General features: G+C 35.7%; 1 protein-coding gene across 1 annotated transcript in view; it reads right to left on the bottom strand.

Moving 5' to 3' along the window:
- Positions 1-20,668, bottom strand: part of FMN1 (formin 1) — a 95,396-nt gene extending 74,728 nt beyond the window's left edge. The window contains exons 1-2 of the mRNA XM_081940609.1: positions 18,453-20,668; positions 17,321-17,438 (exon numbers count right to left, since the gene is read on the bottom strand). Coding sequence (XP_081796735.1) covers positions 17,321-17,438; positions 18,453-20,018 — 1,684 coding nt within the window. The 5' untranslated portion in view covers positions 20,019-20,668. The remainder of the gene's footprint in view (positions 1-17,320; positions 17,439-18,452) is intronic.
- Between the last annotated feature and the right edge of the window lie 1,891 nt (positions 20,669-22,559).

Raw genomic sequence — 22,559 nt, forward strand, 5'->3', positions numbered from 1 at the left:
AGTATACACACACACACCTAAGAACAATAAACTGTTGTTATCCCAAGTACTAATAAATGTTACCATTTCCTCCTCAGTCTTATTTAAGAAAGGTGTATTCTTCCTTCTCTGTCAAAGTTTGTACATACTGTCATAAATTCATGTTGACTTAAAGGAACTCCTTTTTTTCTACAACTGGTTTTTATCCAGATGAAGAATATATTTCTATGAGATACAGATTTTTCAGTGAGGTTCTGTACTGTAACCCTTATATTTCTTTGCAGAATCCTGCAGCCAATTCTTGCATATATATATAGATTGGTTTATAATATAATGCCCTGGTCTGTCTTCTCTTCTATTAATCTAATTTACAAGAAGGATTGAAGTATTTGTTTTGAAAGATTTCTCAACTCCAGCCTGCTTTAAGTGTAATAATCCTGAATAATATACTTATCAAAGACAAATATATCCACACAGTTTCTTATTTATCATCTGATCTTAACTGTTATTTAACGTACAACAAATACTGAGCTTCTGCTGTCTTATCTAAAAACAAATATGTGAGTCTTCATCTTAAATCAGATAAAAAAGGTATGTTTGCCCTATAACACAGTTTTATTTATAAAGGAATCTTTCCAATATTTACATCTTATAAAGATCTAAAATTAGTATGTACCTTTTAGCAGAATTACCAGCAATAAAATCGGCTTAAATTCTAACTCAGCCAGTTAAACAAACTCATGAGCATTTCTTTTGATTGGCATAATGGCATTTGTAGAACTGTCATCACAAGTAGCTTCAGCTCTTGAATCAGTCCCCCATCCAAGTATCTTCTGGACCAACCACTTGCACATTGTTGCCTTCTCAGCAAGTTTATTAATGGCACAAGCAATAGCAGAATCTCAATCTGTGCTTTGCTAAAAAAAAATCCCAAATCGCAATTAGTGCAGCATTCTTCTAAGACATCTTCCCAGTCCAGTAACCTTACAAGAGACCTAGAACTAATATGGTCAGCAAGTTTTGTATGACCAGTATTCAGTTATCCAACTATATCAGGTGCTGATAGTCTTAAATTCAACACTTTTAGCAGCAGTTCAGTGTTCTTTTTTCTTATGTTTCAGTTTTTTTGTGCTGGCCTGTTGGATTGAAATAGAAGTGCTTTGTATAAGAGATTAGCTCACTTGGTATCTCTTAAGGAGACACAACTGAATTGATAGAAGATATAATCCATGGGTTTTGTCTGTACCAAACCGATGTTTAATAAAGGCACTGTCTATCTGATGAAAGGACCATGTATATGAATTCTATAAAAGCCATATTGATCTAGGACAATAATAGGCCTGTTAGATAAGAAAATTGTGTCCAAGTTATGATTTTTAAGTAAAAAATAAACTAATAAAAGTGGATGAGAGGGTGTATCTTTAATAACAATAAATGTAACAGATTGCTTAAAGTTTTTTTCCTTGCCATTTTGGGGGGGGGGGATGTCATTGAAATAAACAGTAGATATCAGCAGTTCATTACCATGGACTGCTGATATCTACTGTTTATTTCAATGGGCATAGATTTATTTTTTCACTCTTGGATATATTTAATTTGGCTACTCACCTATAGGTGGTTTAGTATAAGAAATATACCTGAGAGAAGAAGAAAAGAAGAAATTTCAAGATATTGGAAGTTACATTTAGCTTATAATCAGGAAGTGACCTTTTGTTTTGTTTTTTGTGTTGTTTCATTTCGTGGAGGAAGTTGTTTGTTTGTATAGATCAAAATACCTTAAGGGTTTTTTAGAATTTTTTTTCACTAGAAAAATGCTCAAACTGTATACTCTGGAAATAATCTTACTTCTTTTGTAAGATGAGATGACAGGAAAAATGAAGCCAATTTTCCTGTCTTTGGAATAGTGTACATCAGTGGTAGTCAACCTTTTTCTACCTACCGCCCACTAATGGATCTTTCTTGATGGAAAAATTTCCTTACCGCCCACCAGTTTTTGCGCAAGTGTAGAATATTTTTTAGAAAGGAGGGTGTTTTTTAAAAAAAGAAATGTACATACATTTATCTTTTTATTTCTACTTTATGCATGTTTATAATGTTTTTAACTTTATAAAGTTTAATTAGAAAACAATAAAGTAAATTGAAATTAGCTTTACTAGTGATTAATGAGATCTTTGAGGCTGATGCTGCGAGACTAAATATTTGATATCTGGTTCGATTTTCGTAAGGAACAAATGAAGGTCTCCTCTTTCGGTGCTTTTCCTTTTTATCTCCTTTTTTTATCTTCCTTAGGGCTATGTACAAAAGTAATGCTGAGCTAGTTAGCCCACTTATTATTATTAGCCAACAACAATTCTCTCCTGCCTTTTCTTTGTCCTATTTTGCAACTGCTCTGCTCCGCTTCTGCCTGTCCCTGCTATCAGTTTCTACTCGACTTCTCCTCCTCCTCCTTTCCCCACAACCCCACTCCCTTCTAGCAGTGATGATGTTACCTAGTTTGGTAATGAAATGTCTGTAAGAAAACCACCAAGCTCAGAAAGCAGCAAGGATCCCCTATCCCCCACCTCCTCTTTCTCCCTTTCATTCTCCTTTTTATCTTTTCTGCTCCTTCCCCACCCCACCCCCTTCTAGCACTGATGATGTTACCTAGTTTGGTAATGAAATGTCTGTAAGAAAACCACCAAGCTCAGAAAGCAGCAAGGATCCCCTATCCCCCACCTCCTCTTTCTCCCTTTCATTCTCCTTTTTGTCTTTTCTGCTCCTTCCCCCCCCCCCCAAGCTCAGAAAGCAGCAAGGATCTCACTATCCCCCACCTCCTCCTTCTTCCTTTCATTCTCCTTTTTGTCTTTTCTGCTCCTTCCCCCCCCCAAGCTCAGAAAGCAGCAAGCATCTCACTATCCCCCACCTCCTCCTTCTCCCTTTCATTCTCCTTTTTGTCTTTTCTGCTCCTTCCCCCGCCCCCAAGCTCAGAAAGCAGCAAGGATCTCACTATCCCCCACCTCCTCCTTCTCCCTTTCATTCTCCTTTTTGTCTTTTCTGCTCCTCCCCCCCCCCAAGCTCAGAAAGCAGCAAGGATCTCACTATCCCCCACCTCCTCCTTCTCCCTTTCATTCTCCTTTTTGTCTTTTCTGCTCCTTCCCCACCCCCCACCCCCTTCTAGCACTTCACCAGCTTAGGCGCGACCGGAGAAGTTTCTCTTCTCAGAAATATCTTCAGTGGAGCGGTGAGGAGCTGATGAAACTTCTCCGGTCACGCCTGAGCTGGTGAAGCGCAGGCAAGCACCGTCCCATCGCCAGGGAAACAGTGAGTGAGGTGAATCACATGGTTGCTCAGATCACACGGGCGCAGCCCGACCGGAGAAGTTTCTCTTCTCAGAAATGTCTTCTCGGGCTGCGCCCGTGTAATCTGAGCAACCACGTGATTCACCTCACTCACTGTTTCCCTGGCGACGGGACACTAGTGGGCGGTAGGGACCCATGGTGTACATGATTTATCTTGTTATGTGCATACATATCCATTTTAATAGATACAATATAGCTATTTTTAGCATTTACTTGCTTACTTGTTTGTATCTATTAGTTGCCTCGCTTCTTTGTTGCCTTTTGTCTTGTTTTATCCCTTTAATAAGAATCAATGAAATCAGGAGTTTGAGCTACCCTTAAAAAGCTATATTTCTCTCAATAGTGGCTTGTATTCCTTATGCCCTGACCCTACAATCTCATAATCCTCTGTTTTCACAACAGTGTCGCCTACTTAGGGTTGAGAGGCTGTGGACCAAGCTGCAGAGTCAAAGAAAAATTGCTGTGGGAACTAGTTCTGCTTCAACCCACATTGCTTCAATGGAACTCTCAGTCAACGCTATCTTGGCTCCTTATTCCGTCACATCTTCCCTTCTTTTCCTTGGAGCAGAAGGAGGAAAAAGGAGAAGGAGAGCCCTTGGCAAATATGACAGAATCTGTACAATACATCCACGGACTAGTGAAAGAGCTGGGTAGTCTATGGGTCGGTCCTCCCATCCCTCTATTATTCAAGAGCTAAATGAATTTGTAGCTGCCAATTATACTCCCCCCGCCCCGCAACTCTACAACAATGCCTAGGAAACTGATTTGACTTTCCCAGTAGCCAATTTTAGGGAGATGGTGGCAAGGGGAGGAGGAAGCCAGTAAAAAGCTATCATTTCCACAATTGTATTAACTTCTGGATTACAGTTCTGTCTATAAATTTAAATAGCCCTCCATTCATGAAGAAAGCACCTCAACATCCAGCCTCTTATGTGTAATAATAGACATGCTATTCAAGAGACAGAATATGTAGAATTTCACTTTTATATCACAAGTTCATTTATTTACAGCAATTTTGGAAATGAGAATTGCAATTTCATAGTGTGGAATACCTTACAGATGTTCAAAAATTTTATAGAGTTATTATTAAATCTTGACTGACTTAATTAAGAACTTATTATCTGCCAACATGGTTACCATTGTGCTTCATAATTCATAGTTGTAGGAAGAAGGAAATGGGATTCGTTTGTCATTCCTTTTATCATCTTGACCACCTCAAGTAAAACCACCTCAGTAAAACCTCCTCCTGAAGGAACCAGATAAAGCAGTGTTCTTCTTCCACCTCCCTAAGAGCTTCACTGGTGGAAGACAGAGCTAGAAGAGAAGCTCCTTCCACAACACACAGCTGTTAAAACAAAGGAAGTGGCTCTTTATAACAAGGGTGGGGAATCTTTTGGGACCCACAGGCTGCCAGTACTTGCTTGCTTCCCAGAATTATTTCTCATAATTAGGTCAGGATCTCAAGGCAGGACACAAGGTCACTTTCCGTGAGATGGGTGGCCAGACAAACTCTGATTAATAAATAAAATAAATAGTGCTCTTTCCTACCATAACAACCTTGTGAAGGAGGTTGACCTGAGAGAGAATGATTGCTCAATAGTCACTCACTGAGGCTTCATGACTTTGAGTGAAGTTGAGACTGGATCTCCCTAGTATTAGTCAAACACCCTAGCTCACACATCATAGTAGTACGGAAAGATGCAACAGTGGTTCTACACAGGCATTTTCACCATATTTACCTGAGAACACACAAGCTGACACACCCTCCTGTGATATCAATATAGCTGATACTGCTAGATTGAGGAGGTAAAACCTGCTCCTCCACCCGCTTGTCTGTTTCTTCCTCACTTACCAGCATTGAAAACTGCTAATTTTGGAGAAAGCCCAGCAGCCATAAAGTCATCAGTGCAGCAACTATTAAGAAGTCTTGTAGGAAAGTACTAATAATTACAGCGTGCAATGCTCAAAGCTTAGCACTGAAAGAAGTCTGCATTGCTGGGCCTTGAAAAAAATAAGTAGTCTTTTAAACATAGACCACAGGGGCAGCCAACGCATCACTTGGAAGTAGGGGATGAACAGAGAGAGACTGGGAACATTTCTCAATATGTCTTTGTTTTGAAGGTACAGTGCTATCCTTTTATAAAATGTTTCCATTTACCACAGTTACTCTGCCTTACCACAGTTTCTAAGTAAAATACTGTGTTTGGAGAGGCAAAAACATCTGAAGAGGCCTTCTTTATTTTCTATTCATACAGCCAGACCTCTCACCAAAGTAATCCTAGGTGGTGAATAAAATGTAAAATTCACAACAATATTAATAAACAAAAAATGTAATACAAAAGAAAGGGCAGCTAGCAGCAGCCAGCCTCTTAAAAGAAAATAATGAACTGGACCTCACTAACTATCAGTAACCACACAAATATTTATAATATAAACTTTAAAAAAATTATAGACCTCGGAACTTTATTCTCAGGGATAAAATCAAACAAAAGGACAATAATAGAAAAAGTGAAGGCAAGTGTAAAGTTTAAAGGTATCTTCCCATGTCAGTTTAACTTTCACATTCATCTTTATATTGAAGATGTTAGATATATTTTCAATATTCCTCAAGTTTCTGATTTAGGCACTAGATGTCAGTAGTTTATGCTTTGTTAAAATCCAACTGCATGGTTAAAAACATTGACTTGAATTATTTCTATTAAAGCTTTGATAAAGTTTTGCTTTGCAAATCAACAAAGGTGCATCAACAAAGGTGAACTGTACATGGTACAATGTCCAACACATTGGAACATTTTTCTTCTTCTAACAAATGCAAAAGGCTTAAGTGAAAGTCAGAATACAGGCATAGAAAAGATCTACTTAGGAATACTTTAAATTTGAATAAATCATTTGCAAGTATGAAGGCAATAAAAAGGCTGGCAGAAGAGAAGGTGGCCAACTACTATCACTGACAACACAAGCATCATATTACAACTCAAAGTAGTAATTACTGACAGAGAATACAAATGATATGTTGAAAGAGATGGAAAAACTAACTACAACACAACACGTAGTTACTGTAACCATAATATATTAATTTATCATTTAATCCAGGCAATTGAAAATACTTCCAACTGTTCTAGAATTAGCCATTCTAGCATTCTAGATTAATCTGTGATGTGTACAATTCGTGATTAGAACTAGTGAGTATGAGCAAAAAAAATTGTCATGGTAAATTCAGTACCATTTCCAAAACAGAGGCTTCAATATATACATAAAATATAGACCAACAACAGACAAGACTCTTTACAGAAATTTAAACATTTTAAGAAGGTTTGGTAGAATGATTGCACCTTACTCTCCCAAACTATGCATCCTAGTATCAAGTAATTATAATGCAGCAAACAGATCAATAAAAAAGTGATAAAAACTCTGTTATATTAGGACTTCATGAAATCAAGAAAAGAAGATTGAAAAATAAATCTTCCTTTTTCTAGGTGGCAGTTGAAAGATTTTCCATTGGAAGTGCATCCAACAGTACTGTGCTGAATCAGATTTTTGCAAAGTAGACCTCATATTTTCAATTTTGTAATGTACTAATGATATTGAAACCATAGTTATATCCTAGTTCTGTTCCACAGTTACATATCATCTTTGCATACCTAAAAGTCCCAGGTTCAATCCCTCTAATATGCAGTATAAGATTCTCAGGTAGAAAGGCTGAGGAATCCATTCTGACTACATCTTGAAAGCTATAGCTTCTGTAGCTTAGAAAATATTAATTTTTCTGGATTATACTAGTAGATTAATGTCCATGTCTCTTACATCTTTTCCAATCAAGCGTTATTACATTCTGTGTTCCTACATATTCCTCAATGAAACACAGTGTTTTATTTCTGAAATATATTTCCAAGAACCTATGTGGGTCTCTGGAAAATACCTTAAGAGCTACAGAGAAGGCTTTTATTTGGCAACAGATACATATATTTAGAACAGAACAGAGTAATAGACTTGGAAGGGACCTTGGAGGTCTTCTAGCCTAACCCGCTGCTCAGGCAGGAAACCCTATACTATTTCAGACAAATAGTTGTCCAATCTCTTCTTAAAAAACTTCCAGTGTTGGAGCATTCACAATTTCTGGAGGCAGGTTGTTCCACTGATTAATTGTTCTAACTTTCTCCTTAGTTCTAGGTTGCTTCTGTCCTTGGATTAATTTCCATCCATTTCTTCTTGTCCTGCCTCCAGGTGCTTTGGAGAATAGGTTGACTCCCTCTTCTTTGTGGCAACCCTAAAATATTGGAATATCGCTATCATATCCTTCTTTTCATTAAACTAGACACGCTCAATTCTAGCAACTGTTCTTTATATGTTTTAGTGTAAACATCTTTGTGGGTCTTCTCTGTACCGGATATTTCCCATTCCCTGATATGGTAGGGAAATTTACTCTTCCATGTACTCTTCCAGGCATTGTCTGCCTGTCTGTCTGTATGTCTATATCTATCTATCATCTATCTATCTATCTATCTATCTATCTATCTATCTATCTATCTATCTATCTATCTATCTATCTATCTATCTATCTATCTATCATCTATCTATCTATCTATCTATCTATCTATCTATCTATCTATCATCTATCATCTATCTATCTATCTATCATCTATCTATCTATCTATCTATCATCTATCTGTCATCTATCTATCTATCTATCTATCTATCTATCTATCTATCTATCTATCTATCTATCTATCTATCAATCATCTATCTATCTCAATGTCTCCTTTGAGTCAATCATATCCATTATTGGCAATAAATATAAAAATTGTTCCCTGTTGCCTTCTAGGATGAGTTTACAACTTTCCTGTCTAGACTACAGCTCTGGCATTTTCTCATCCAAACATTAACCAGAGCTGACCTTATTTCCTCTCTAAGTCCAAGCAACCCTAGGTATGCAATATTAAGTCTGCATAAACTTTCTAAAAATCAACACCAGCCACTGAATTGGAATAGGTTCAATTAAATTAAGAGGTTTCAAGCAACATATACTTGCAGATAGCAATGGAACTCTGCACTTCCAACAGTCTAAAGCAGTATTTCTCAAACTCAGCAAGTGGAATTCATTGCTGGCTGGGGAGTTCTGGGAGTTGAAATCCATGCATCTTAAACTTGCTGAGGTTGAGAAACATTGCTTTAAAGTTTATAATCTGTCTTCATGGACAGCTCTACATACACTATTAGTATACAATATTAATAACAATCAGGAACAGAAGTAGTCAGATGATGGAATCTTTCTGAAATTAAAAATTGCTGGAGACCAATATCTCAATAAGCCAGTACAACAAAAGCAAAACAAGGTTAACAACAAATACAAAGAATGACTAAGATGCAGTTACTGGCAGCTGGGCATAGTGATTTTTAGTATTGGAGATTGTGGAAGTTCAAGGTTTTGTAAGTTTGGCACTTTGCTATTCGAGTTTAATTTTGTAAAGATTACAAAAACAATTCAGGCAACATGTTATTCCTATAGATACTGAGCTTTTCATTAAAAAAATACAGGAAGATAATTTTGCATAAATGCAAATCAGTCAAAATAAACCTTTTCCTAAGTTTCTACCTAGTTTATCTGTAAATACTCAACCACATTTACATTCACTTAATATCTATGAAACACTTGCTCCCTTATCCATACACAACACATTCATGCCTATTCATTTATCATGTAGACAACACTAATATAACTTCATAATTCCTCTTTTTATTTTGGTAAATATGTGGCTGCCCAATGGCTCAGAGAAAAATTAATCCACTGCCAGGTCACTTGATAAAACTGAGTAGTTATTCTGCTGTAAGGCCAACCATTCAAAATTAGAGTCCAGCAAATAATTACGCCCAATTGGCAAACATTGAAGAAAGTTAAATAGACATGCCTTTGGCATGCTTCACACTCCCGTTTTCCCAGCTTAAACAAAGGAATGATAACAATGAATGTTTATTTTGTGTCATACAGCATAGTTCTCTGTTAACAAGTCACTTCAGATACAAACATTATTTGAATTATAGGATGTGCCATAACCACCCATATCCCTTTTTATTCTTTTAATAAGATTCACTTTGGTTATTTTATATTTAGTACAAACTATTATTGATCACTGCATCCAACTAGAACATAATTGTCCACATGGGTTCTACAAATACAATTTACAAAGCAATACACAATACATTTAGCATGGAGGATACACGTATGAACAGTAGATTATAGTTCAGATATACTGCTGCTGCTACTTCAGTTCATGACATCATCTAAATTAATTCTGGATCTTCTCATAGAATATTCACAAAGGTTTACAACAGGATGCACACACGTAAATCCTATGCCTTCTTTTAGATTACTCATAAAAATAGTAAAGTAAATAACTGAAAATCTTATTTAGAAGGGGACAATTGTTCCAGAACTATATCACAAAAGGGTTCACTAGCTTTTGTTTATCATTTGAGTGGTTTCTTGAGTAAAAAAAAGGACTTTCAGCATTGTATGGATTTAATTGTAAAAGGTAGTATATTTGTTACATATATGGCAATGAAGGCTGTTCAAATAACATTGCATAGGTTATATAAACAAGTAAATTAGATTTAATGGAACCCTTTTGACAGAAATCTACTTTTTCCAAAGTAAGCAGCTTACAGAGTATAAATTTAAATTGACATTATAACACAAATAGTACAATTATTTAGTACTATTTTGCAATTAAGTGTTTCCCAAAATGGCCTCACCAACATGCTGAAATTTAGCTTTCATATCCCCAAGTCAATGTACCCATTGGCTCGCTTGACTGGGATTTGGTATCCAATATCCCTAAGAGTACCATATTGAGGGGAAAAATGGTTAAATTATCAGCACCATCTGATTCAATTCTCTTTAGAAGGATTTTTTTTTTTTTCAGTTAAAACACAATGTCCGAAAATAGTAAAAAAATGAGGAGACTACAATTTTAGTCATGAATGTACAAAAATCTGCAGATTAATAAACAATAGGCAAGTCTTCAAAAACTTCCATTTGTCATGAAAAAAGGAAAACTAAACGTGATTTTGTGACTTGAAATCACTCAAAATGCCAGATCATGGATCACTTGAACCCAAAACAGGTTATTGTAATTAAAACATATTGTTAGATACTGTAACACAGTTAAATATTACAACTGAAATCTGCTTTTTTATGACAAATACTATTATTTTCGGTTTCCAGTTAAGGTACTTTGGTTTTGTTTTCATTCACAACCTTACTTCTTTTTCTCACACTAAATTAAAAATAGTATTTATAGCTTCACAGTCTGTTGCCATGGAAATTGAGGTGCCATAGAAACAGCATGACTTTGCTGCAGGATTAAATAACTGTAAAAGGCGATAAAATGGAAATGAAACATATAAACTTATCAAAAAATGCTATTTAAAATGTAAAACATAAAATAAATTTTGTTTTACTGTGATTATTTCCAACACTGTCAGCTAATCAAAGTTCTCTTTTTATACTACTTGTGTTAGAAAAATATTCAAATTACTGCCATTGTTCAGAGTGGGAAGACAGAAGGCCATTTTAGTAAATAATTAGATACACAGTACCTCAATACAATTGAAATTCACACCATCATTTTGAGCACAGTACATTGTCAGAGCCACAAGCAATGGTTGTAATATGAAATATAATACTTACATATTGACAAACAGTATAACAAAGAACTTCTCTTTTTCCCTGTATACATACTATTTTTATATAAACATTTTAAGGGTGCATTTTTTTCTTTTCATAAGCAAAAAAAAAAAAGTATTTCAGGTGGTGCATAAATGTTTCCACCTAGAAAGTACAAATTCATGACCAGACAGTACTGAATTAGAGCAGTTAATCTGATAAATGCTCAGTCCTTATGCCCTTTTTTATTTTGTAGTGAGGAAAGACACGTTTGATAAGAATGTGTGTTTTCCCTTTAAATGATGATGTCTTTTGTTCTAGATTTAATGAGCATCTAATTCACCATATTGGAATGCTCTATAGCTTGATATAGTCTTCCACATATTAAGCTTTTATAGTCCCCTATACCATCTAATGCTACTAATTCTTCTTTTAGATTTGTTTTGATTGTTTATATATATTTGCATTTATATATATCCACAGCTGTATATTATCTCTATCTATCCAAATTCCTATATCTTTCATATATTCTAGCTTTTTATATATTTTATTACTTTGTCATTAAGTGGTCATTAAAGTCTATTTTAATTACTTTATCCCATCCTCCTGATCATAATAAAGATTTGATGTGATCTGTAACTAAATTGGTAAGTTATGTAGCTAAATTGAAACAATAGGACTAGTGGTTAGAACCTGAATGGCTAGGTCAAGTAGATCTTTAACGATATTTATAAAGAAAATATGTAGAATTTAAAGCAACTATAGCAAAAATAGGAAAGGATTCAAAAGTCATATATACATCATAAAAATAAAATTTATAGTCTGTACAGATGGCAGTGACTTTTACCAACTGGTATTGAATATATGTCTCCTACTTGTGTTGAGTGAAATTTCCTTTTCACTCAATCACATAGTGGCTAAGCATGCAATTGTTGAAGCTTAGGTCTGTGGAAAACACGTTTGATATAATAATTATTGCACAGCAACAGCAAGTAATGACACCTAATAATATTATACTTACTGTCTCATTAAATTCCAATTTTCTAAATTTCTACTGAATCTTTACATAGTTTTTTACAATAAAAAGGAAAAGTTGCTGTTCAATCAAGCTTCCAAAATACATGGTCATGTCTGCAATTTTCTTTGTGCAGAACAGATAGGTCAGGAATGACATGGTCTTTTTCTGAGATTTTTAAAAAACTCTAGTCCAGTGATGGCGAACCTTTTTTGGCTCGCATGCCGTAAGTGGGGGGAGTGCAGGGGGGTCGTGTGCAGGTGTGCCGCACCCATAATGCAATGCGCGACCCCCCAGTGCGCATGCGTGCACTACAGGCATGACCCCTCATTTTTACATGCTTTTTTCGCCCTCCCCAGGCTCCAGAGGCTTTATAGGAGCCTTGGGAGGGCGAAAACAGCCCTCCGAGCAGACCGGAAGTGATTCCCCCTGATTGCCCCTTGCCCTCACACATGTGCACACAACCCCCCCCCCCATATGCCCTGGGCATCCTGCTCATGCGCGACAGAGAGCTGAAGACAAACTGGCCAGCGGGAGTCATGCTTGCATGTGCGGCAGAGCTGAGATGGGGCGACGGCTCATGTGCCCATAGAGAGGGTGCTGTGTGCCACCTTTGGCATGCGTGCCATAAGTTTGCCATCACAGCTCTAGTCCAAAAAGCTGGCTGGGGAATGCTGGGAGTTGCAGTCCACACATCTTAAAAGTTGCCAAGGTCAAAAAGTTAGGGTTAGGGTTAGGATAATAGGCATATAGTATAAATCAAATATTGGATTAGATTCAAAATCTGACTGAGTGGATATCCATGGGATTCAAAAGTAAGGTTAGAACTAAGGAGAAATTTCCTGAGTTATAACAATTAATCAATGGAACAACTTGCCTCCAGAAGTAGTGGGTGCTCAAAAACTGGAAGGTTTTAAGAAGAGATTAGCTAATGGTACAGGGTTTCATGCTTGAGCAGAGGATTGGACTAGAAGATCCCCAAGTCCTTTCCAACTCTGTTATTCTGTTCTATTCTGTAAACCTCTCCATGCTCCCATAATCAACTCTAAAGATGTCCATGATTATGTGGAATAGTGGGGAGAAGATGAAAAAGGGCATTAATGAATGTTTCCTTTTTTATTGGTGAAAATATCCTGAGCAGATGTCAACCAAGGAAATGATCCTATTTTCAGAAAAGGAGCTGCATCCAGCTCGGTGCTTATACTGTTATGTAAGTAGAATGTTCTGTGACAGCTATAGCCTGGGAGAATTCTCTAGAAGTTATTAAAGCACAAAAATCAGCTAATGGTTTTGATTGTGTCATTTAGGATTAAAAGTTCACCTGGAAGCCAACCCAAATTCTCTCATTAGGAGGGAAACGGCTGATTCCAAAGTGACTGTAAATAAGTTGCTAACATTTCAGACTCAAAACAATGAACAGCCGTGATGAGAATCTGCATGTGTTAGATAAGTAATAATATTTCAAGTCTTTGGAAAACTGGAATTTATCTAAGTAGTCTGAGGTGGATGTGTCCACCCAGAGCAGCCCACATTACAAGGTATTGGTCTGTCTCTGAAGATCGGTGTATTAAGACATCATGAATAAATTTTTTACTTTCTTACTGAAGTGTGACTAATTCTGGCATTTCTCAAACTAGATGAGAATCTTTGTGTGCAGCCCCATGCATTCTAAACTCTCTTCTCTTTGTTAAGTGTGCAGCGAACAGTGAAAAAGCCATTTAGAGCACATTCTATATAATCAAAACTTTTCCCCAAGGGAGTGCGACAGTGTTTCTTTTTCCTAGCCCAATCTAACAGTTATGGGGGGCGGGGGGGGGGGCGGAAAGTCAAAGCTGTTTCCCAGGATGCTATGGATTCCTTCTGAGATTCTCAGTAGCATCATCATGATCCTTAAAGTTTGGAGTACGGTTTGAAAAATATTTCCTTAAAAAATAGCCTCATATATGTCACATTTAAGAAGCATTTCTCAGAAGCTCTCATATATATGTGACCTACCATAAAGCTATTAACTCCTAATTTTAGAACTTTGCAAATATACGTTTTAATGCTTTCTGTGTTATGTTCCTATGTCTTTCATTATGTCTCACTTGTGATATGTGAAATTTTATAGAATGTCTAGGAATTCTACAGAATGTCAAAACTGGGATATCAAAGTATGAAATGCTTAATATTTCATTTCCTAGGCATTCTATACATTGCCAAAAGGCAAACCTGGTCTTCCTTATTGCAAGAACGCTGGTCTTTTTCCTCTTGATGTTTTTCCAGTAAGAAAGTTCTGCACTTTATTTTGCATTTCTTTTTTCATTTTCATATATTTCTTTTCAATAAAGAGAGTCAATCCTAGCACTAACCCTTTACATGACTCTCTTTTCATACTTTGCCTAAATGGTTCTTGTCTTTCTGCATAATGCCTATGTTTTATATACAAAGGGAAAGTATATAGAACATTAAAATAACACAAAATTCATTCTTTGCCTAAAAATGTGACACATTTTATAGATTTCCTAGGCATTCTTTACAATGCCAGCTTTTCATAAATTGTCACTAACATATATACAGATAATATACACATATGGGCACCAGGGGTGGCATTCACTTACTTTCCCTACCGGTTCGCAAATGTTAGTGTGCACGCCACCTCCGCCCATGCACACAGCCTTCTGCACATGTGTTTTTGGTGGAAAAATGGCCTAAATGGGATGCCATAGAGCCGGGGCGGTTGGGCCGGGCCACCCATGATTTCTGCTACCAGTTTGGGCGAACCAGTCTGAACCGTTAGAATACCACCTCTGATACCTAAACAAATACAATCATAGACACTAACTTAATTGTCTAATAACTCATGATGTTAACATTTTAATACTTTATTCATGAAATAATTTTATAGTTTAGTCAGTTTTAATTATTTATATATTTTAGAACATTAAAAAGCAAAAGACTTAAAAAACTTGAAGAGAACCCAGAGTAGACTTATGGTAAAATAATATATTTTAATCTCTATCCTCAAGTGTAAAGAAGAGCTAGAATCAGACAGACATGTATGTCATTAGTTTACATATTTATAGTTGAAAACAATGTTTAAATAACACAAAGAGTTATGAGTTTGACTTTGTTAAAAATGAATTGGAAATCCTACTGTGTGGTAGTGATGAACATATTATTGCTAAGGTTTATAAAATGTTATTGAATTTGAATTTGGAAAGGGAATATATAAAGCATAGTATGATTCAGTAGGCAAGAAACTTTAGATTTAATGTAATGTCTGAACAATGGGAGAATATGTGGACGAAAGGTTTAAAATTTACACTTTTACAATTTAAAAGAAATTTTTTATAAGATAATGTATAGGTGGTATTTAACACTAAACATTTTATCAAGAATGTATAAAGATATTTCAAATGAATGTTGGAAATGAAAATGTAAAGAAATGTTTTATCATTTATGGTGGATATATGATAACGCAAAGAAATTCATATTCTAATACAGAAGATACTTGAAGTGAATTTAAGATAAAAGAGAAACTATTCTTTTGGGGGTTTAATGGAAAAAGACTTGAGAAAAAAAATTGGAAGTTTGATGTTATACATGTTGACCGCAGCAAGATTACTTTATACACAAAAATGGAAGGACACTTCAATTCCCACAATGGACGAATAGCTTCAAAAGTTGATGGAATAATCAGAGATGGTTAAATTGATTGTTTTGATAAAGGAAAAACACACAATTACTTTTGTTTGTTTTTGGAAACCGCTTCTGGACTTTGTGCTTGAGGTGGAAAAAAATGAAACTTTGATTTTGGGCTTTATCGATTAGATTGATTTATTATTATACAAATGGCTAGTTTATACTATTATGTAAAAGTAAAAAGTTGAAGTTTGATTCAATTTATTTAGGGGTTTTTAAACATTGTGTTTTTACTTGTTTTTATCTATCACTTCACCTCCTCCTTGTATATGTCGTGTATATGTCTTGGTATGTTTTGTTATATGTATGTCAATATATTTATTTCCTATGTTTTGTTGTACGCCGCCCCGAGTCCTTCGGGAGAGGGTGCGGCTAAGAAATAAATATTTATTATTATTATTATTATTATTATTATTATTATTATTATTATTATTATTATTATTATTATTATTATTATTATTATTACTTATTCTACTGCACTAAAGGGAGTCAGAAGTCAACGTCTTTTCTTTCTTTTTCCCTTCTTTTTTCTCTCCCTTATTATTTGCTTTTTTATTTTTGCATTTTAGATTATAAACTAATTAAAAAGGATCAACATGGAAAAAAATGAAGAACATATTAAAGAATATGTCTTTTGTATCAGAGGTGGGTTTCTGCCAGGATAGGGCAAACCGGTAGTGGTGGCAGCAGGAAGCTCGGCCCACTGCCTGGAAGTGCGAGCGCGCACAAGCAAACCGGTAGTAAAAAAAAATGGAAACCCACCATTGTTTTGTATGTATAGTGTTTAAGATTTTGAACCATTTTGCTTATTTTTATTAATCTTCTAGCAAATGTTTTATATGCATTTTATATGTATGTATGTATGTATGTATGTATGTATGTATGTATGTATGTATTTTAATCTGAGCCTTGCAATTCTTACAAAAATGTATAAAATGCTTGCCAATAGCTATTAAGCTACTATAGATATACTATTTCTTGAATTGTATTACTTCATAAATTACTAATTACGGCACTTTTAAAAATAGTTCTCTAGTAAGAACACAGAACAGGGAAATTTGATTGTCTGACTCTTGCCGCAAAGTCTGAAGTTCCTTCTGTTGCACTTCTTCATCCACAATTTTGCCAAACATTTTAAAACACAATTGGTGAACTAAAATCTAACTGTATGCAAAACATAATTTTAATACTTTAAAATCAGATTGTAGAGATTTTTTCAATGAGTTAATTTAGCTGTACTGCACTTATTGATTATAAATTTATTTGAAAGAGGAACTTATTTTGGGATAAGCACTGTAATAATTATTTGACTTCAAAATCATTTACTTTTTAATTGTAGTCCAGAAATAATACAATAATACAATAGCAGAGTTGGAAGGGACCTTGGCAGTCTTCGAGTCCAACCTCCTGCCTAGGCAGGGAACCCTATACCATTTCAGACAAATGGCTATCCAGCATCTTCTTAAAGACTTCCAGTGTTGGGGCATTCACAAGTTCTGGAGGCAAGCTGTTCCACCGATTAATTGTTCTAACTGTCAGGAAATTTAATGATACCATAACTTTTGTTTTCAAGCACATTGTGTAAACATTCCTATAAGAAATCTATCATTACTAATTCTATCTATCTCTGCTTTCAATTACCTGCTTCTGTATATTTTAAGCCTATTTTCTCTTCTTCATCCTTTGCTTTGGGTGGGGGCCAGACAGTCTGGAGTCTTCCTGGAGTCTTGTCATCCTGTTCTGAAGGAATTACATTAGCCTGATAAAATAAAACAAAACCACACAAATAAAAAATATATCACAATATTCAACATTAACTTTATAAATTATTGTACATACACTTTCCCCCCTTCTTTCCCTATTTTCATTTTTGCAGTACTTTAAACCTGAAGAAGAGGAATATGAAAGCCTACACATATCTGGGGACTTGTTATGTGGTTCAGATGGAATTTAATCACATTATTTTTTTTCCCCACTAGCGGATCATCTTCTGCATTTTCCCCTTTTTGTATAAGCTATCACAGTAACTTAACACTCCGTGTAAGCATGTCATCTTTGTATGCATTTCAAACATGGGATTACCAACTATAGAAAATAATAGACAATGCACAATGGCACTAGATTAAATTGACAGTGTCAAACTAGGTGGATGTCCAGTAACAGGTTGTTAACATCCATGGTGTGAATTTGAATAGCTTAATAACCCTCAATTTACATTACCCTACAGGTTTATTTTTAAAGATAAAAGTAAACACATATCATGATCCTGGTTTAAATCTCTTGGACAAAAGCAAAATATTAATGCATTAGATATAAACAAGTTATTTTTAAATGTTTTTACAGTGAGTGTTTGCCTATCAATATGTTGACTAATCATTGATTTGCTTTTAAAAACAAATTAAAATAATGAGTAAGTCACAAATCTATAAATTACAGGCAAATAAGCCTCTCAGTTGTCACCTCTCTCCTCCCTCCCTCCCCCTTCTCTCTCTCAATGAAATATAATCTGACAAGTCATGCATACAAGATTTTGCCTACTAGTTTATAATCTATATTTGTATAATGTACATTGCTATTTTATACAAGATAATCTAATATTGTGCTGAGAAAAATAAAATGGGGGGGGGCAGCTTCAGTTTGGTGGTACATTTTCTGCATCAGAAGTACTATTGTTATTTTAATTCTTCCCACTCAAGGAACCTAAATATCAAAAACTCCAGGCTTTTGCAACTATATTCTAGACAAAGCACACAAGAGAATCAATCAAACCTACTGGTTTTGTTTCTGTGGCTGCATCACCGGATTTTGGTTTAGACCTCTCAAATATTGCCATCAAAGATTCCTTTTCATGTTTCATTTTGCGTTTTATTGCTTCTAATTCTGAAGCGTCAGCAGTTGTCTCTTTTTTGGGAGGACGTGTAAATAAAGCTTTAAATGCATCCAGTGCAGATTCTGCAGGACTTGGTTTAATTTCTTCACATGGATCCATTGTCACATAAGATTTCCTTTCTTGGACCTCTCCAGATGATAGTACTACTTCATCAATACTTTTCTCTTCAGTTTTAGGCCCTAACAAATGAGAAAGCTGTTCTAGAAAAGTAGGAGAACCTTTCGGCTCTGATATTTTCTTCTTGGTTATTGGCTCAGATGCAAGGTTCGACTTCTTAACAGGCTGTCTTAGTTTGAGCATAGCTAGATCACTGTCTTTCTGTTTGATTTCGGTGACAGTTTCCTCCGGATCTGCAGACAGCCCTTTCTTTCGAACACGTAATCCACTAAAAAAGGCTGGGAGCTGAAAGGACTTTTCACTCGAAGCTGGTTTTGTAAGAGAATCAGCACTGCAGTTACTTGAAAGAGATCCCTGGTCTTCTTCAGCTTCCTGAATATCCTTTGCTGTAGCAATTGAACTAATATTTTCCTTGGTCGGTGTTCTAACCTTTGTATTTGAATACAATTCTGGTATTGTATCTCCCATTTCTTTTGACGGCCATTTGCAATTTGGTAGAATTGGCTCTGTGTTACCCCCTGCTATAGTACTATGCATTTCTGTATATAGTTCTGTGTCTTCTTTATTTTGATCATTATTCTCCAATGATACAGCACAATTTAACACAGGGTAGTTTGTTACATTTCCATGCCCATCTAGATCCGTAGCCTCATTGTCTAATTCTGTGTCACTTGTTGTATGAGCCAAAGGACCCTGAACAAGAATGGAATCCTTATAATCTTGTTTGCTGAATTCACACAAAGGAGAGTGGCTAGAATAGGAATCGGAGAGGGACGGCTCCTTCTGCTCCCTTTGCTGTGTTTCCAAGTCTCTTGTCCCATAAACATCTGCCTGATGATCATCTGAGACAAAAGCATAATCTATAGAGGTATTATCTATGCTGTCATTATCTTTAGAATCAACAAAGTTTCCAGCATAAATTCTGCACACATTTGAAGCACCAGTAATGGTTTCTGCAGGGTCCTCGGAAGCCCGGTCATCCATTCCTGAGACCGCCTTCAAAACAAATATGTCTCTTGTGTCAGCTTCTGAAACAGCCTGAACATTACTTTCCTCCTGCACTGTTTCTGGAAGCAAGTCAACTGTATTTAGATCAGCTTCTTCATTTACTTTGTTCTTCTCATCCTCTTTGTCCACATGGCTATCAACATCCCCACTGACATTTTGAAACCCTTTTAAAACCACTTGCTGTTTTGAAGCTTCCGGTTCTAAATTATCTGTAAATCCAAACAGTGCTTTCATAGAAAATTTATTTAAGAAAGTGTGGCTTGCTTCAGTCTCTTTCTCCTTCCCTGGATTAGACAGCTTACTGCAATCACAATTTTTTTCCATGTTGGGCAGATCAAAACACACATATATTCCTGGAACAAGAAGTATTTATTTCTATACAATTACTTCAAGGAAATGTTTTTTCATTCAGTACGTAAATTGAATCATTATGGAGGAAAGCTGTTTCTCCAAATCATACACTGTTTTTCCTACAACATAGTGGTATGAAATGCAAATTCCTGCCAACATTTACAACCTCAGCACAGAAGAAATAGGAAGATTTCTCTCATTTTGCATGCCACGTTTTCTCAGCAGCAACGCAACTTACTTTTTATACAAAAGGCCTTTTTTTTGTCAAGGCAAATCTGCAAACTAATCGACTGAAAAGCACAAGGCACAGTTACATTAATTCCTACTGTTCAGTGAATTCCAAAGCTTTTTACTTTCTAGAAAATAGAGTTAAAGGTTAGTACTGAACAACTGGTACTTGCAGTTTGCTATTTCCTTATGCCGGCTCAGGAGTCACCAAAATCTGTCAGCAGAAAATTTCAGAAAGATCCCCACTGTGGTCAAAAGCTGCTTTAGCAGAATCTTAGAAGCGACTACATATCAGAAATGTGGAAAATCTTGATGGATTGGAATTTATTGGACGTTCTTTGCTAAAACATGCCTTGTCTTCTGGAGAATTCCAAATGTGGAAGAGTGGAAGTTACTCTTCCTGACTGTACTGCCCTTGAAGCTGAATAATAATAACAAAAAGAAAACACTCTTCCGCTTTTGGTGCAGGTTTGGTCTGGAATGTAGCTTGCAGCGAGTGAGCATCAACCAAGAGGACTGGTTTCATATTACCGTGTTTCAAACTCTGCACAACTATTTCTGTGGCCCACAAACAGGTACTAATCAGGCAGTTTCACCACACCCATGGATTAGAAGTTATATGGGAGGGCAAAGTAAACAGAGAGAATATTCATTAACTCTGAGAGAACAGGACGCTTGAAAAGATGTATTTCCGCTGTCTTTTCACATGGAAATGTACACATGGGTGTTTGCATATGCTTCATACACACAATTATTTGATTTCTGAATACCTCTGCAGTTTAGGACTTGGCATCGATCTTATTTTCTCATTTTATGAAAGAAAACATCCTGAACCAATTGCAGACAGGTACAGTTGTTGGAATAAAATGTAATAGTGTAAAGTAGGTCAAGGAGCAGCTGGTTTTTAGCTTATCTGCTTAACATTTCTCAGTATTTTTTTTTCTAAAATATAAAATTTATTGGACTAATTACATTGGAAGCATGCATTGGCTTTTGAATGAAATGCCATTGACCACCTTCTAAAAACCAGACAAGTCCAAAGCAAAAAGAAATATTAATTTAGTTTAAATGGAAATAGAGTAAATAGAAGCTAATATTATTATTTAATGTAATAATCCATACATTCGATCACGTTAGAAATTAGTGACATGGCTGCTTGAAGAATTTCACCCACAGCTTTTGATGGCTTAAAAAAACCTGGAAATTGAACAAGTTTTTAAAATATAGTTTTATATGTTTTGTCTATTCCATTACGTGTAATATTAAATCACTTCATTCCTTCCCTCTTCAATATCTGTTTATGGGACCTAGTGTACCCTTGAGAATGGAGAGGGGCACAGTTTCCTTACATGAGGAAAGAAACCTCCAACTCTGTAGAAAGAAAGAAAGCCTTTTTGTCAACCCTATAAGGTAGACTCAGCTAAGAAATGAATGCCATAAAGAGGAGGACTACTTATTATAACAGCCATAGAAGAATCATACAAGCCTAAAGGCTGAATGTGTTTCTTTTCTTCCCTTTATTTTTGTGTGAATTAGAAAATGTATGTCTGAGACATTTTCTCAAATTAGCTTCTTACCTAATCATTGCCTCTACCTCCTTCTTTCACAGTCATCCCTTACACCTTCCCAAATTCCCTTTTTTGAGCACAGTCATAGCCTGCTCACCTTGATGAACATCCTACTATTCAAAATGTATATAATTATAGTCTAATTATTGTGCTTTGGAAATTAAAACCAATGAAGTAGCATGTTAGGTGGAATATTTGTAGACAGGGTAATGATATTTTATTTGCTTTGGCTAAATAGGTCACAGTTCTTTCCATCTATTCAGCTTTTATATGAATATAACTATTCAGCTTTTATATGAACATGTATGTATGTATGTATGTATGTATGTATGTATGTATGTATGTATGTTTACTTGATAAATATACATTGCACATACTTTACATTGATAAAGTAAAAATTGTTGCATATGTAATAATGGGGAACAGCTACAGCCACCATGATTGGCCCAATTTCCCGGGGGGAAATTGGAGAGCTGTCAGTGACTGACTGTACCGGACAGCCCCCTTAAAAGAGGGAACTGCCAGGCAGTTTGGCCTTCCTATTCTCTGGCATGTAAACAAACAGTTCTCATAAATGACTTGTCCTGCCTCTTTAATCAACCCCATCTAATAAAAATGATTATTAGTGTCATAGAAATCTTTAAACACTTGGACTGTGCCATCCGAAATACTTTTTTTTGTCCAAAGTTCCACCACAAGGCTAAATTAAATGAGGCTG

Source organism: Natrix helvetica, assembly GCF_964273705.1.
Source record: "Natrix helvetica genome assembly, chromosome: 1".
Taxonomy (NCBI): Eukaryota; Metazoa; Chordata; class Lepidosauria; order Squamata; family Natricidae; genus Natrix; species Natrix helvetica.